Here is a 16,333-nt window from a genome sequence, read left to right on the forward strand (position 1 = left end):
CACTACTATTCAGTATTTTACTAGAAGTTCTTGCCAGAGCAATTAAGTGAGAAAAAGAAATGAGACATCCAAATTGAAAAGGAAGAAGTAAAATTATATTTGTAGACAACATTATCTTGTATATATAAAACCCAAAGGAATTAAGAAGGAAACTATTAGAATAAATGAATTCAGCAAAGTACAAGATCAACACATGAAAACAGTTACATTAGCAATGAACAATTCAAAGAAGAAATTAAGAAAATTCCATTCACAACAGCATCTAAAAGAATAAAATAGGAATAAAATTTAAGGATACAAAAAACTCGAATACTAAAAACTAAAAAACATTGTTGAAGGAAATTAAAGAAGATCTAAATAAATGGCAAGACGTCCATATTCATGGATTGAAGGCGTTAACATTGTTAATATGTCAGTATTACTGAAACCTATATATAAATTCAATGCAATCCCTATTAAAATTCCAGCAGTCTTGTTTGTAGATATGGAGAAATCAATCCTTCTATTTGTATGAAACTACAAGTTGCCATGAATAGCCAAAACATTCTTGGTAAAGCAAAACAGGGTTGGAGAACTCACATTTTATGACTTTAAATTATATTACAAAGTGACAGTAATCAATACAATGTGGTTTTGGCACAAAGATAGAAAAATGGATCAGTTGAAAGTCCAGAAATAGACACACATCTATGGTCAATTGGTTTTTGACAAAGGTGCTGAGTACATGCAATGGGGGAATGTTTCTTCAACTAATGATGTTGGGAAAACTGAATATACACATGCAGATGAGTTAAGTTAGAACCCTACCTCACATTATCTATAAAAATTAACTCAAAATGGATTAAAGACCTAAATATGAGCTAAAACTGTAAGACTCTTAGAAGATAACATAGGGGCAAATCTTCATGACCTGGGATTTGGCAATGGATTCTTAGATATGACACCAAAATTCAAGAAACAAAGGAAATTATAGGTAAGTTTTTAATTTTGATGAAATAAAAAGTTTTTGCATTGAAGAAAATTATCAAGAAGATAAAAAAAAACCCACTGAATGGGCAAAAATAGTTTTAAGCCATAAATCAGAAAAGGGTTTAATATCAAGAATATATAATGAAATCCTGCAACTCAATAAAAAACGACAAACCACCCAATTTTAAATTGGAATTTAAAATTCCAGTGGAATATTATTTAGCCATAAGGAAAAATTAAGTTATGCTGTACCATGGAAGAAACTTGAAGACATGTGCTCAATGAAACAAGCAAGACACATAAGGGCAAAAATTGTATATCTTATAGGAGATAACTAGAAGTAGCAAATTTGCAAAGGTAGAAAGTGGATTAGAGGTTACTTTGGGAGAGGACTGGAGGAAAGAGTATTTTTCTGTAAAAAAGAATTAAAAAATAACCATTAAAAAAACAGAGGGAGGGTGTGTGCCTAAAAAAAATGTCTGGCATGATAATATATCAAATTGCCTAGAGTAGCTGCATCAAAATTGTAGAGTTAAGAATGATTTCATTATTTTTTTTTTCTATTTAAAAAAAACGTTATTTCTACCCTTGTTTGCACTCACTGTATCTGTTCGTTGCATGCTTGTTTTCCTTTTAGGAGGCACCAGGAACCAAACCCAGGACCTCCCATGTGGGAGGGAGGGAGGCACCCGATCGCTTGAGCCACCTCTGCTTTGTTGTGTCTCCCATCATGTTTTTTCTCCTTATGTCTCTTGTTGTGTCATTTTGTTGCATCAGCTTGCTGCGCCAGCCCATCGCGTCAGCTTGCCATCTTGCTCATCTTCTTCAGGAGGCACCAGAAACTGAATCTGGGACCTCTCATGTGCTAGGCAGGAGCTCAATCACCTGAACCACGTCTGCTTCCCTTTTTTCTCTATCTTTAAATTATATGCAATGAATATATATTATTTATAGATACAGGAAAATGTCCATAAATGTATTTTTTAAGGGCAAAAGGAAAAAAATCCCCACTTAAGAGAAGAAAAGGGGTAAACTAAGATATGGTAAAGAGATATGAACAAATTTATCCAAATATATATAGTATGAAGACAGGGAGCTGTCAAAATGACTATTTTTCAACTCATTTTTATTTATAAACATGTGCCACTCTGTGCTTTTTATATGACATGATCACTGGCTAAAGCTATTTGTTTTGATAGCACTTTCTCATAAGTGTGTTTCTTGGAAATGGTGAAAACTTAATCTCTTTACAAGCTGTCAGATGAAATGCAAACATTTTTGTACCAAACACATTCTAATGGTAGTTCCACAGATGTGTTGGGAATGTTTGTCTTCAGGTCTCACATAGAAATCAGCAATGTTTCTCTAATTGTTTGAAGTCTAAGAATGAAAAACTCTTATATACATAACAATTTGATTTATACATCATGGAAGCTGACATTATTTTATGGAAGGTCACTATTGGTATCTTTGCTGATGGGAATCCATGGCCATTGTAACCTTAGAAGTGTCTCCACAGAGGAAGGACAGGCTCACCCTGGGGCATATTCCATTCTGCATAATAGTGTAAGCTAGGGCTCTGTATTTTGGCCCATTCTTTAAGAGGACTCTAAAAACTCACAAAAGCCAGTCTGTATCTATTGATCTGGGAATTCTCATTCACCTTAATATATTCTCAGGGCAAGGACTAGGTGTAGTATCTCACTCCATCTTCAGTGCTGAGAATATAGTTCAAATTAGCTATACTTAAGAAGTAGCTACTGTATGAAGGAACAAATTATACATTTAGGTTGAAAATATAGATTTGGAGAATGAGTGAGGAGGGAAAACTGATAAGATTTTAAAACAGTAAATGGGACTTTGCTGTGAAAGCTGTGACATAAGTTTTGAAATAACCAAGTTTATTTATGTAATTTTTTTTCACCTGATTCTGTCCACTTAAGATTTATGAACCTTTCCCGCTTATGTAATCTAAATGAGTAGTTCCGAATCCTGGCAAGCCAGTGGTCACTGGAGTTAATTCAAGAGGTCCCTAAATCTGTACCCAAACTAGATGGTATTTGCAGAATTCTAAATAACATATCTCAAATATATGGGCACATCTGTTTTTCTAATATATTTGGGTACTTTCATAGTTGATAAATGCAAATTAATTTAAAGCATTTGGATTCATAGGTGTTATTTAGATTTTCCATCTATTCTGGTTTTGGTTTTGGTAACTTATTTCCAAGCACTTTCACATTTACCTTCTTATTTGTTATTATAGTGACACATAAAGCCATGTTTTTCAGATAACTGCACCCAGGAGAAAAAAGAGGAAACCATGGAAAGTGAAAAGCACAATGGATGCAATTCCAAGCAAGGAAAACCTAACATCCAAAGTCAAGACCATACTAGCAACAGTCCTGTGTTCACTGAACCTGCCAAAATTACAACCCTGTAAGGATAATTTACTTATTTGGCTTTCCATTGGTACAGATTATGAGACAACCTCATTTATGGGCTGCTTTTTAAAAAGATTTTAGTTTGAAATACTTTCAAACTTACAGTACATTTACAAAAATAATATAAATCCCATACAGAGAACTCCAACATACCCCTAACCCCCAGATACCCAGATCTACCAATTTTAACATTTTACCACATTTGCCAAGTTAATCTATTTATCCATCCATCTATCTATCTTAAGTACAGATATCAAATTCAAGAAATTTAACACTGATATAAAGCTTACAGCCTACATTCCAATTTTTTTCATATGTCCCCATAATGTCCCTTTGAACCTTTTCTCCTACCTTGCTAGATCTCATCCAGGATCATGTATTCCCTATAATTATTATTGTCTCTTAAGTTGCTTTTTTAAATTGTAGGGACATATATATAAAATGTGAACTTTGCCACCACAGCCAGTCAATGGGACTGATCACATTCACAATATTGCTGTACCCTTACCATATTCCATTACTAAAACTGCTCTTTCTCCCTTAACAGATACATACCCATTATGCATTAACTCCCCATTTCCCCCTGCTCCCCACCCCTGGCAATCTGTGCTTTAATTTCTGCTCTATGAGTTTGCATAGTCTCCAATATTTTCTTTATAGTTACTGTGGGGATTAAATTTAGTATTCTAAATTTATAAAAATCTTGTTTGCTTTGATACCAATTTATACAAACTATGTTCCTATACCCCTCTCTCACCTCACCTTTGTGTAGTTTTTATCACAAATTACAGGTTTATGCATTATGAGTTCAAAACCACTAATTTATCATTACATTTTATTCATTTGCCTTTTAGGTCCTGTAGTAAGTACAAAGTAGAATTACAAACCAAAAATACAATAGTACTGACATTGACCTGTGTCATTCCCCTCATCAGAGATCTTTACTTCTTCATGTGGCTGTAATCTATTGTCTATTGTCCTTCAACCTGAAGAACTCTTTGGCATCTCTTGTAGGGCTGGTCTAGTGATAGCAAACACCCTCAGCTTTTGTTTATCTGGGAATGACTTAATCTCTTCCTCCTTTTTTGAAAGATAGTTTTGCTAGATATAGAATTCTTGGTTGGCAAGTTTTTGCTTTCAGCACTTTAAATATGTCATCCCACTGCTGCCTTGTCTCCATAGTTTCTGATGAGAAATCAGCACTTAATCTTATTGAGACTTCTTTGTAGGTGACATATTGCTTCTCTCTTGGGGCCTTCAGAATTATGTCTTTCTCTTTGGCATTTGACACTTTGATTATACTATGCTGCAGCTTGGGTCTATTTGGGTTTACCCTATGTGAAGTTTGTTAAGCATCAAGGGTGTATATATTTGTTAAATTTGGGGAATTTTTAGCCATTATTTCTCTGAATATTCTCTCCATCCCATTCTCTCTTTCTTCTCCTTCTGGAACTCACACAATGCATGTATTGGTATGCCTCATGGTATCTCACAGGTTCCTCATGCACTGTTCATTTTTCTTCATTCCTTCTTTTTTCTGCTCCTTAGACAGAATGATTTCAATTGTCTTATCTTCTAGTTTTCTGAGTCTTTCTTCCTGCATGCTGCTGTTGAAATTTTAAATTTCTGTTACTGTAGTCTTCAGCTTTGTTTGGTTCCTTTTCATAATTTCCATCTCTCTAATGATTGCCTCTGTGTTCATAATTCATTTTTCCTGACTCCCTTTAGGTTTTCTCAGTGTTTCCCTTTAGCTCTTTGAGCTTATTTATGACCTATATATAGGGTATTCCCATATACCCAACAACCTCCCCCTTTTCCACTTTCCCCTGTTCATAACATTTTACATGTGAATGGCACATTTGATGTACAAATATTGAAGCATTACTACTAACCATGGTCAGTGATTTACATTATGGTTTACATTTGGGACCATACACTTTTATTAATTTTGACAAAATTTAATATGGCTTGTATCCATCATTGCAGGATCATGTAGAATGGTTCCAATGCCCCCATGGGATCTAAACCCTCTCTCAATTAAGGGCAGAGTGGACATCACCATCTGAGAATCTTTGGGATTAGGGAATGAATGATAGACTAGAGTAGAAGAGAGTTGAAACTATAATATAAACTATAATCCACACTTAGTGGCAATGCTCCAATGTATGTTCATCAATTGTAACAAATGTACCACACTAATGAAGAATGTTGTTAATGTGGGAAAGTGTGGGAGGGGGAGGGAGTGGGGCATATGAGAACCCCCTACATTTTTTATGTAAAATTTATGTAATCTAAGTATCTCTAAAAATAAAAATAAAAATAAAAAGTATTTAAAAAAAAAAGATTTTGGTATGTCCCAGGTCTGGTCCTTCTCACTGATGGTTTCTAATGCTTTAATATTATCCTTTGCATGAGCCATTTCTTCCTGTTTCTTTGTATGTTTTGTAATCTTTTTGTTCAAACCTGGAAATTTTTATTTTAATGAGTTATCATGGAATTTAGATTCTGAAGCATCCATTAAACTTGAGTCCAGGTAGTGTTATGACAGAGCTTTCCTGAATGCCAGGAGCTAACAACAACAACAACAACAACAACAACAACAGAGGCAGAAAAAGAAAACATCTTTCCTAGTCTTTGCAGATTGATTTATGTGATTGCTTTCCTTCAGGTCTTATCCATACCAGGAGTTTGGGGAATATCCTCAGGCCAAAGCATTAGGGTCTCCCTGATCCTTTCTGAGCATGTGTCTTATCTTGGGCATGCACATGTGGCCCTAGGAGTTTTCTCAATTACATGGTTCCCAATTTCCCCTCTTCCCTAGGAAAGAGTTTCTTTTTTTTTTTTTTTAAAGATTTATTTTATTTATTTCTCTCCCCTTCTCCACACCCCCAACGTTGTCTGCTCTCTGTGTCCATTCACTGTGTTCTTCTGTGACCACTTCTATCCTTATCAGTGGCACTGGGAATCTGTTTCTTTTTGTTGCGTCATCTTGTTGTGTCAGCTCTCGGTGTGTGCAGCGCCATTCTTGGGCAGGCTACACTTTCTTTCGCGCTGGGTGGCTCTCCTTATGGGGTGCACTCCTTGCGTGGGGGGCTCCCCTATGTGGGGGATACCCCTGCATGGCAAGCCACTCCTTGCGCCCATCAGCACTGTGCATGGGCCAGCTCCACACGGGTCAAGGAGGCCTGGGGTTTGAACTGCGGACCTCCCATGTAGTAGGCAGACACCCTACCCATTGGGCCAAGTCCGCTTCCCAGGAAACAGTTTCTTTATGCTCCCAGGCACTGCACTATATGTCCTACAGCCAGCAATCCCTTGCCCCAGGCACTATGAATTGACTGCTCTCCCACAGCATTCTGAGAGGTTGGCAAGTCCCTTTCTACATGTAGGGGAATTTCTGGGACTGTAAGACTCTCAGGCCACCACCAGGCAGATTGGGCCAGACGTACATGCTCCCAGCATTTGTATGAGGGTTACTCTGCTCTCTCCAGAACCAGTTCCAGAGATCCACATTGAGAATGTTGGGCCCCATGCCAAGCTAGGGAAGGGGTTGGGGAGAAGTGGCTAGCCAGGGCTCCAGGTGATCCTACTGCTTTTAGGTAGCCTTTTTTTTAGTTTAGTGTACATCCTGTTACTGCCATCCTTTGATTATTTTGCTGGAACTTTGAGAAAGATGTTTCTGCTAGTTCTTGCTGGTTATCCAAAGCTTCTGTAGGGGTTAGAGCCCTGAGTGTCTCACTCTAGCATCTTGACTGGGCATGGCTCTGGCTTCTTCTTTTAGTGCTTTATGGATAAGGAGGAGTTCCTAATAGTTTTTGAAACTTTTATGTATGTTAAGTTTCCAGGGAAATAGACAAAGGCAAATAATCTACAGGGTGACTTCTCAGCAAGATAGTTCTGTCTTGCAAGTCATCAGTGGGCCTGAAACATCTGTGCAAGATGAGATATCTGTGGATGCTATGCATGTCTTCATTGATGAACATGGTAAGTCTTTAGAGCTCTTTACTCATGGGCAGTGGGAAGGTGGCCACTTTCTTAGGACTCCACATGTCTCTTAGCCTGAGCACTTGATTTTGGAACAGGAAGGCTCAGTCCAGTGATTTCTCACATCATGTTCTTAGAACAAGATGTGTGCCCTCCTGCTGCAGGGCCTTTACACACAGCATGTCCCTATGACTGTGAGGTGCTAGTTCATACTGATTTATCCTTCAGATCTCAGTTTTAAGGTAAGTTCTCCAGGAAAACCTCTGCTAGACTTTCCAGACTTAATCAGGTTCCTATGCTTGCTGCTCTTTTAACACCCTGTTGTTCTCATTTTTAAAAATTGATTACAGCTTGTAATTATTTATTTACTTGTGATAATTTGATTACTGATATTTCCCCCCTTGCAGTGGTAAACTTCATGAAGCCCAATACCCATTAAATATTTGTTGGATATATGTTTAAAATTTGATCTTAATATGTTTTCCAGTGTCTTGCTATAAAAAAGGATTTAAAATGGTGTAAACTGAGAATCATTAAGAGGCAAAATTAAATTTCTATAGATATGGGTTACAGGTCCTAGTTTTTCTGCGATAGGTCTTGGTTTAAGCCCACTATAGATCACTTAATGCTTATTATATTAATTTTAAGAGGGTTCCTCTTTGGATAATAAATTGCATAGTTACCCTATTTATATATCAGTGGTTTATTGTTTTAAGTGCTTTTCCATCTGCAGAAATACAAAGAGAATGATTTACTATTTTGAAAATGACTTCTATGCTATAAAGAACAATATTAGCACTTAATGTCGGTCAAAGCAATGTTGGTCAAAGTCCATGCAGGGTGATGATTTCCCTTTTTAATGTTTCTCTGTTGACGGAATTAGCCTTTGAGGTCACATCCCAAAACACCAGTCCACATTCTAGCTGTTCACTCCATCCGTGGGTAATTATGCCCTCTGTTTCATCTGACAAAAGTAATCCTAAGAACTCCTTGGGGAAGAATTTACATTTAGAAAGTGAACTGATTTTGATACCACAGTACCCTGAACCTCCTTTAGAAAAGCTAATTGAACTCTGTAAATTAATTCCATTCCTTGATTTTCCTCATTAGCAGGCTGCCACAACCATCAGTGTTCTGTGACACTGCTCATCTGAATATTCAGTGGCAATGCGGTCACGTGGTCCAGCCGTCAAACCACACGTTTTTAAGCCTCTTTTTGTGCAGGATACCTTTGTCTACATACTAAAAGACCACCCTACTACAGCATAGCATAGATCACCCAGAAACAGGAAGAGAACATACAAAAGAAGAGTTAGGAGGTCATATAAAAGCTGAGTTTTGAGAAAAAACAAACGTGTTAATCAAAAGCAGTTGAAGTACCAGAGTCAAAACTTATTTAAGCATATTACTGGTGAGGAGGGTTAAGAAAATTTTCTTAGTTTCTTTTAGATAACTTTCATCTTTTCGTTATACACATTCTGTGAAGAAATGTAAGGAATGGATCTAAGTTGCTAGCTATTGTTATTAAAACAGTCTGAAACAAGTTCCCTCTAATTTGAAAATACTTTAAGCTGAGATGATCATATACAAATACTTGCATAATATTCTTTGTTGAAATTTCCTGATTTTACAGGGGAAATTAGATCATGTTATTTAAAATCTGGAAATCAGAAGGAAGGACCTTTACAGCATCAACCATCCAATTACGACGGTTTTTCTAATGCTGGGTAAGTGGAGTTTTATTTTTAGGTTTAGGAACTGTTACATTGCTAGAGGGTATGCAGTTTCTTTGAACTGAAAATGAAGTGAGGAAGCCTGGTGTAGAATGAACGTGTTAATCAGTTTGTAGGTGTCAAAGCATGTGGTTTTTGTAAAAAAGAAAAGAAAATCTGATATTGTAGAAGAATGAAAAATAAACAGAACCATTTTCATAGAAACCACTTCCAAAAATGAATATGTGTAGGTGTAAGTACAGAGGAGCCCTGTATAAACGTAGCTATACTCCCTTCTGGAAAGGTGGTGATGTAGTTCAAGAGCACATTATTGAATTTGTCCAAATGAGTGGACCAGAAATGTAGCTAATTCTCATCCAAACTATTGAGAGTAAATTGTTTTGTCAGTAGATACTCTAAATATCTTTTTAAATTGCTGAATGCGTTGAATAAGTTTTTTAATTATTTTAATGAAGTTTGTGTAAGTTACCTTGCATATCCTGATCATGCACCAGTTAACGGTGGCATTAGGCAACCTGTTCCTGAGTGGCAAACTGAACTCATACGAAGTTTAAGAATCTTTGTGGGTAATCCATATGAATACCTATCCAAGTGTGGAAATAAATTTTGCACCCCTCTCTCTCTAGAATTGCGTGTGTATCTGAAGACTTGTGGGAGGTTTTCATGGTCTAACTGGAATGTCTGAGGCTTCCATGTTATGGAGGGTATAAGAGGAGTGGCAAGAAGATACTTTTCAGATCTTGTGATTCCATCTTCCTTTCCAAGTTCAGAGTTTCCTTCCCAGGTGTTTCAGGGAAATTCTAGGGGTGCCTCACATATACCTAGAAGAAAGTCTGTCCTTGTCCTTTCAGTCTAGCCTCCATGTGGAATTCTGTTTTGTGCTGCCTTCAAGGGTGCTTTCTGATCGCTGCCGCTTCTTTTTACTTGTGGGAATGCTGGCTTTCAGCCCCTCTGGTGGTCTAATGGGTACTGCCTCTCCTCTGCCACAGAACCCTCCTGGCTCCGGGCAGCAGCCCTGCTTGTGCTCCAAGTCACACAGGGACTTGGACAAGTGCTGCTCCCAGCACTCCATCCCCCACGTCATCTTCCACTCTTCCTCGTCTCTCAGCTACAAATGCACCAATAAAACACAGACAGAAAAGAAAAGATCTCTTTCTCCAGCCAGGAAACAAAATTTCCCACACAAATGGGTACCCGAGAGAAGAGGGAGGTTGGTCATCCTCAGGACGAACATCAGGGGTCTAACTACAGTCTCTCCAGGGCATTCCATTACCAGGGTTTGATGAGTTTCCTCACTTAATATGGCAGCTTTCTCACGTGAAATATTTAATTGCATGAGAAAACAGCTTTGAAAGACTGTCATATTATTTTGCAAACTTCAGTTGAAAGTTGTGTTGTTGTTTTTTTACACTAAATTAGAGCCTGTTAATTTTTCTCAAAGTTATGTTACAAATTTTTATTGTTATTTTCCTGAGTAAATGTACTTCACTTTTCCCATAGGTAATTCCCTTAACTGTATTTGCCGGTAATGTCAGTTAAGTTAAGACCACATATCCACATTTTAAAAATCTAGGAAATTGAGGTGGGCACCACTCTCTTAGCCCATTCCTCATTAATAGCCACTGATTATCTTGCTTTCTCCCCTTGATTTCTCTTTTTAAAATTTCCTACACTTCCTCTCTTTCATTTCCTATACATTTCCTTTCCATATTAGAGCACTTTTCTGCTTGACTTGCTTTTCAATTCCACAGCTTCCTGCACTCAGGTTGGTGGGGCAGGGTACTGAATGAGTTTACGCTGAGCTTTCCTGTGAAGCCATGTAGTTTTGTGGAGCATCTCGAAATACCCCGTCCTTTCCTAGCTCTGCCTTTTCTCGGACATTGAACAGTTAGGCCTCTTTCTGGAACAAACGAGAGAACCCACGCCAAGATGGTTTAATCAAAAGTGGAAATTTGAGAGTTGCGTAACTGAAAAGCCTTGATTAGATCTGCCTTCAGGAGTGTTGGGAAAGAGAGAACCAGATGAAGGCGGCATATAGAGGTTCAGATGAAGTGTGGTTTCTCTTCCCATTATGCTCCTGCTCCTCTGTTTTGACTCCACTTTGAAACAGGTTCACCCTTGCAGTCGAAAAATGGCTTCCGTAGCCCCAGACCTTACGTCTTCTCTCCCTCCAGTCCAGTAGGAAAAACAGCTTTCCATAAACCCCTATCAAAATCCACTGTGCCTGGTTCTGACTGAGTCAGGTACCCTGAACCACATCCCTAAGGCCAGGTGAATACTAGGCAGGGCTGGAATTGTAGGTTTCCTCTGAGAGTGTAGGGGTGGGGTGGGGATGAGGTGGCTCTCCAGGAGGAAATGTGGAGTAGAGTGGACAGATGCGGGGCAGCAACAACCAACAGATGAGCCCCGTAGACTCCTCGTTTATGGTAAAACAGCAACTGAACTAGGTACCCAGCTTCTTTAAAGAGAAAAACCATCAAGTGTTGTAAAAGTGCTGTTCCCTTTACGGAAGAGCTCTGTGGAATGTCCCTAGCAGTCTCTGACACTTTCAGAGCACACTGTTGTAAATGAACATTCCCATAGATACGGTCTTAGGTAACAAGCCTCCCACTTTTTCACATGCCAAGTTCCAGGTCTTTAACCACCTGCTCTTTTCTCCAAATTATTTGACAGGGTGTTGGCCATAGGAGCTCTAGGGAAGAATGACCCAGTACCAGGCACAGCTTCTTTTTCTTGTGCTTCAGAGATAAAATAAAATAATGATGATGCTGCCATAATTTCATGAGCTGCCTTTTGTCTGTTGTTTCATCTTTTAAAGTTGAAATAAAGTTTTAAAAAAAATAATATGTTTGCTATTATATGTATATTCTTTGGAAATGTCCGTGTTCTCTATCTTGTCTACCCTTTGAAATGATACCCACTAAGACTGGTAGTCGAGGGGACTTTGTCGTGGAGTGCTGTGGCAATTCGCTGGCCCATGCAGGCGTCGGCGATTGCCCCACGCTTCCTGTCTGATACACGAGCACACAACCCCAGTCGCCTCACTTAGCAGAAGCACAGCATCGAAGCGGCTCCCCTGGCAGCTCTGGAAAAGCAGCGAAGGCCCTGCCATCTGTTCAGTTCATGCTCAGGAAAAATGGTTTGATCCTGTGTAAAGTCAAATGATCTTCTGGATTTAAACTGCGGCCTGAAAGGCTTATGTGGATATTCCAGAAGCCACAGCCAATAGTCCCAACCCTCTCCCCAGGATGTGAGACTGAAACCTGTGCCAGCCATTCACGAGAGGCTCATTTCTTTGGATTTGTGGTAAACCTTGGCTTTTGTGGAAGCCCATGATGTAAGGATAATTTGGGTATCTTTAATGGGTTGTCTGAAAGAAACATTGTTGTAAAAGAGGATAAAAACGAGCCAGCGGGCTCAGTTCAAATGTTTGAATCCCTGCGTGAACACACCACTCTGTGTGTGTGTGAGGAGTGGTGGGTGGGGTGTCGTCCTGCTCTCTAACTCTGGTGATGAGGAGGACGACATCTGAGCAGAGTGCAGCTGAGCGCGCCGGGCTTCTGGCACACGTGAGGGCCAAGGAGCTCCCTGCCGCCTTGGTCCTGTCATAGCCCTGGTAGCAGCAGACGGGGTTTATTAAGCACTTACTATGTGCTTAGCGCTGTGCTGTGTGTGCAAGCATTTAATTTCACCGGCTCAACCGAAATAAGGTGGGAGATAGTGGATCCATTCCACAGAAAGGGAAATGGCGATAAGGAACGGCTCAGCCTCACAGAGCTGGTCGGGGGCCTGTGGGCCCTAAAAGCACCCACCTGCTCCCCTCCCGCACTGCAGGTCTGTCTGAATCTAAAGAGTGGGTCACAAACTCAGATTTCTTAGGAGCCCAGGCAGGTGACAAACAGGTGAGGCAGGCCCAGGGTCAGGCAATAAGGGTGGTGGTGACCGTGGAGGTTGGGGCGCATTCACCCCGTCTCCAGAGGGCTGTTAGGACTTAGCTTGTCTCCCTCGGCAGCTTTGTGAGCCTGCAGCCCTCAGACCTTCCTCTCTTTCCACCAGTGGTTAGAAATTCACATTTGTACTTAAAACTGTTTTATTTAACGTTGATTAATTTAAATTATTTTGAAATACCAAAGGCCAACGTTAACATGTGTGTGGTTGACTCTGACCTGTGGCCTACTGGTTTGCAATTCTGCCCTAAATCTTGGGCTCTCACCCTGTGCTCTGCTACCTCCTGTGGAGAAGCGCTTGTTTTTTTAAATTTTATTTTTATTTTTTATTTTAAAGCTGTTTTATTGAGATATATTCACATACCATACAATTTATCCAAAGTGTGGAATCAATGGCTTTTAGTATAATGATGATGTTGTGCATTCATCATCCAAAAAATTTTAGAACAATTTCATTATTCCAAAAAGAAAAAGCCCATCTTGCAGACACACCCCATATGCCTCACGTGGCTTCCCACCTCCAGAGCAGGGATTCAGCGTTCTTAGGCCCTGACCCCAACCCATCTCCGCAGCCTTATCTCTTGCCCCTCTGTGAGGCCCACAGGAGCAGGCCTTCAGCCATTCTTCTGAGCATTTGCTTTTCTTTGCCCAGAATGCACTATTTACTCCTGTCATACCATTTACTCCTGTCTACCTTTCATTCCAAGTTCATATTTAAAATCTGCCTCTCTTCTCCTTCTTTCCCTTATTGACCCTTGTGGTAAAAATCAATTCATCTCTGTGTTGCCTCCAGAAGGGTGTTTCCCCTTTCTCCCTGGCATATTTGTGCAGGGCTCCCTCTCTTCTAAATCGTCTGTTTCCAAAGAAAATTGTCCATGGCTGGTGTCACATTACTGCCCTCACCCAGTCCTGAATAGATGGGTGTTCTGTAAATGTTGAATTGGATTGAAGGGCTGGATGGCACAGGGGGTGAGGCTGGAGGTGGGGCAGTGTGGAGGCTGGAGGTGGGGCAGTGTGGAGGCTGGAGGTGGGGCAGTGTGGAGGCTGGAGTTGGGGCAATGTGGAGGCTGGAGTCGGGGCAGTGTGGAGGCTGCAGTTGGGCAGTGTGGAGGCTGGAGGTGGGGCAATGTGGAGGCTGGAGGTGGGCAGTGTGGAGGCTGGAGGTGGGCTGTGTGGAGGCTGGAGGTGGGCTGTGTGGAGGCTGGAGGTGGGGCAGTGTGGAGGCTGGAGGTGGGCTGTGTGGAGGCTGGAGGTGGGCTGTGTGGAGGCTGGAGGTGGGGCAGTGTGGAGGCTGGAGGTGGGCAGTGTGGAGGCTGGAGGTGAGCAGTGTGGTGGCTGCAGGTGAGGTAGTGTGGAGGCTGCAGGTGGGGCAGTGTGGAGGCTGGAGGTGGGCAGTGTGGAGGCTGCAGGTGGGGCAGTGTGGAGGCTGGAGGTGGGCAGTGTGGAGGCTGCAGGTGAGGCAGTGTGGAGGCTGTAGGTGGGGCAATGTGGAGGCTGGAGGTGGGCAGTGTGGAGGCTGGAGGTGAGGCAGTGTGGAGGCTGGAGGTGGGGCAGTGTGGAGGCTGTAGGTGGGCTGTGTGGAGGCTGGAGGTGGGCAGTGTGGAGGCTGGAGGTGGGCTGTGTGGAGGCTGGAGGTGGAGCAGTTGTGGAGGCTGGAGGTGGGCAGTGGAGGCTGGAGGTGGGCAGTGTGGTGGCTGCAGGTGAGGCAGTGTGGATGCTGGAGGTGAGGGAGTGTGGATGCTGGAGTTGGGGCAGTGTGGAGGCTGGAGGTGGGGCAGTGTGGAGGCTGGAGGTGGGCGGTGTGGATGCTGGAGGTGGGGCAGTGTGGAGGCTGGAGGTGGGCAGTGTGGAGGCTGCAGGTGGGCAGTGTGGAGGCTGGAGGTGGGGCAGTGTGGAGGCTGGCTGGGCATCTAGGAATCGCTGGGGAAGAAGCTGAGCTGGCAGAGTAGAGTCAGTGAGCAGGGTGGTCGAGGCCTGGCTGAAGAGTTAGGGCTTTGTTTTATTGGAAACAGGAGTGGCTGGACCTATTTGCAGAGAGAAACCTCCTGATGGATGCAGAATTATGAAAAACACCTTAACCAAGAACTCACCTTGTGATGCTTGGTGAGGGGAGGGGGACGGGGTGGGGAGGCAGGGAGAGCCCAAACACGAGCAGCTTGCCTTACCAACACATTTGAACAAAAATGTTACCTTCTCCTTTAATAGATAGGGAAGCCGAGGGAGAAACCCTGCAAAATGCCTCTTTTAAACCATTCCAGTCAGAAATCAGAGAGCCCAATTAGATTTTCCTATTCTAAGTTCTCTTTGTTCAGAAGGAAACAATTCTCTATGTCCATATGAAAGATGACTGTGATGGAATACCTGACCCAGGATGGACTATCTGGAACATATCTTCCTGAAATCAGAGATGTCGTATCTCACGGAATGAACATGGGTTTTAGTCTCAGGCTGATGTGGATTCAAATTCTGGCACTAATATTTACTATTTTAAAAAAACAACAGCATCTTGAGCATCTGTTTTCTAATCCATAAATGGAGATAGTACTAGTCAGTCATTCACAGGTTGCTTTAAAATTAAATGTGATAGCTCATGCTTAGAAGAGTACCTGCTGTAGAGAGCACTCAATGAATGTTAGCTCTTCTTATCTCTGCACAGGAACCGTAAGAGGGCAGTGGCTCAAGTTCACTGTGACTTTATACAGCAAAAGACCCTGACATTCAGCCAGGTGGAAGCCTTTCCTCCAGCCCTTTCGTGAGTCGCTGTGTGCTTTTAAGATGGTTAAGTGCTTTGTGTCCTCCTTATCAGCTTGTTTTGTTCCAACAGCTTGGCATCTATGACAATTTTAGAGTAAGTACTCTGATCTTAGGTCCCTGGCTTTTAAAGCTGCTGAGTTTTCAGTTTACCTACCACAGTAAACATAGGCTCTGATGTTGTGATATTGAAATTGGAAGGAATCCTAGTCAGGGCTGTATCTAAGCATTCAACCAAGGAAGATATTAGAAAAGCAGCCTTTTCCCTGTAAGGTGACTTCAGTGACTGGGATTGACTCCAACTAGGCCATTAAACTACTGATTCTTTTTATTGGCAAGAAAGCCATTCATCTTTGCCATTGTTAAGCCTTGTTGCCATGTGACAGTTTTATGTCCCTGACTCAAGTATGAATAGAGAATTGTTTGCAATGTAACTTCCATGTCTCTTTGGGGATTCCTGGAGGAAACCAGGAGAGGAAACAAATTTCCCTCGTTGGCTCCACTG

At 41.3% G+C, this 16,333-nt stretch overlaps 1 protein-coding gene across 2 annotated transcripts in view; it reads left to right on the plus strand.

The window, feature by feature from the left end:
* The window catches only part of PCNX2 (pecanex 2), a 354,532-nt gene that overhangs the window by 68,259 nt on the left and 269,940 nt on the right, over positions 1 to 16,333 (plus strand). The window contains exons 6-9 of one of the 2 annotated variants that reach the window (XM_071207372.1): positions 3,261 to 3,408; positions 7,252 to 7,397; positions 9,031 to 9,124; positions 15,734 to 15,829. In XM_071207372.1, coding sequence (XP_071063473.1) covers positions 3,261 to 3,408; positions 7,252 to 7,397; positions 9,031 to 9,124; positions 15,734 to 15,829 — 484 coding nt within the window. The remainder of the gene's footprint in view (positions 1 to 3,260; positions 3,409 to 7,251; positions 7,398 to 9,030; positions 9,125 to 15,733; positions 15,830 to 16,333) is intronic. The other variant, XM_004451027.4, reaches the window with a different exon arrangement.

This window comes from Dasypus novemcinctus, chromosome 13 (assembly GCF_030445035.2).
Source record: "Dasypus novemcinctus isolate mDasNov1 chromosome 13, mDasNov1.1.hap2, whole genome shotgun sequence".
Taxonomy (NCBI): domain Eukaryota; kingdom Metazoa; phylum Chordata; class Mammalia; order Cingulata; family Dasypodidae; genus Dasypus; species Dasypus novemcinctus.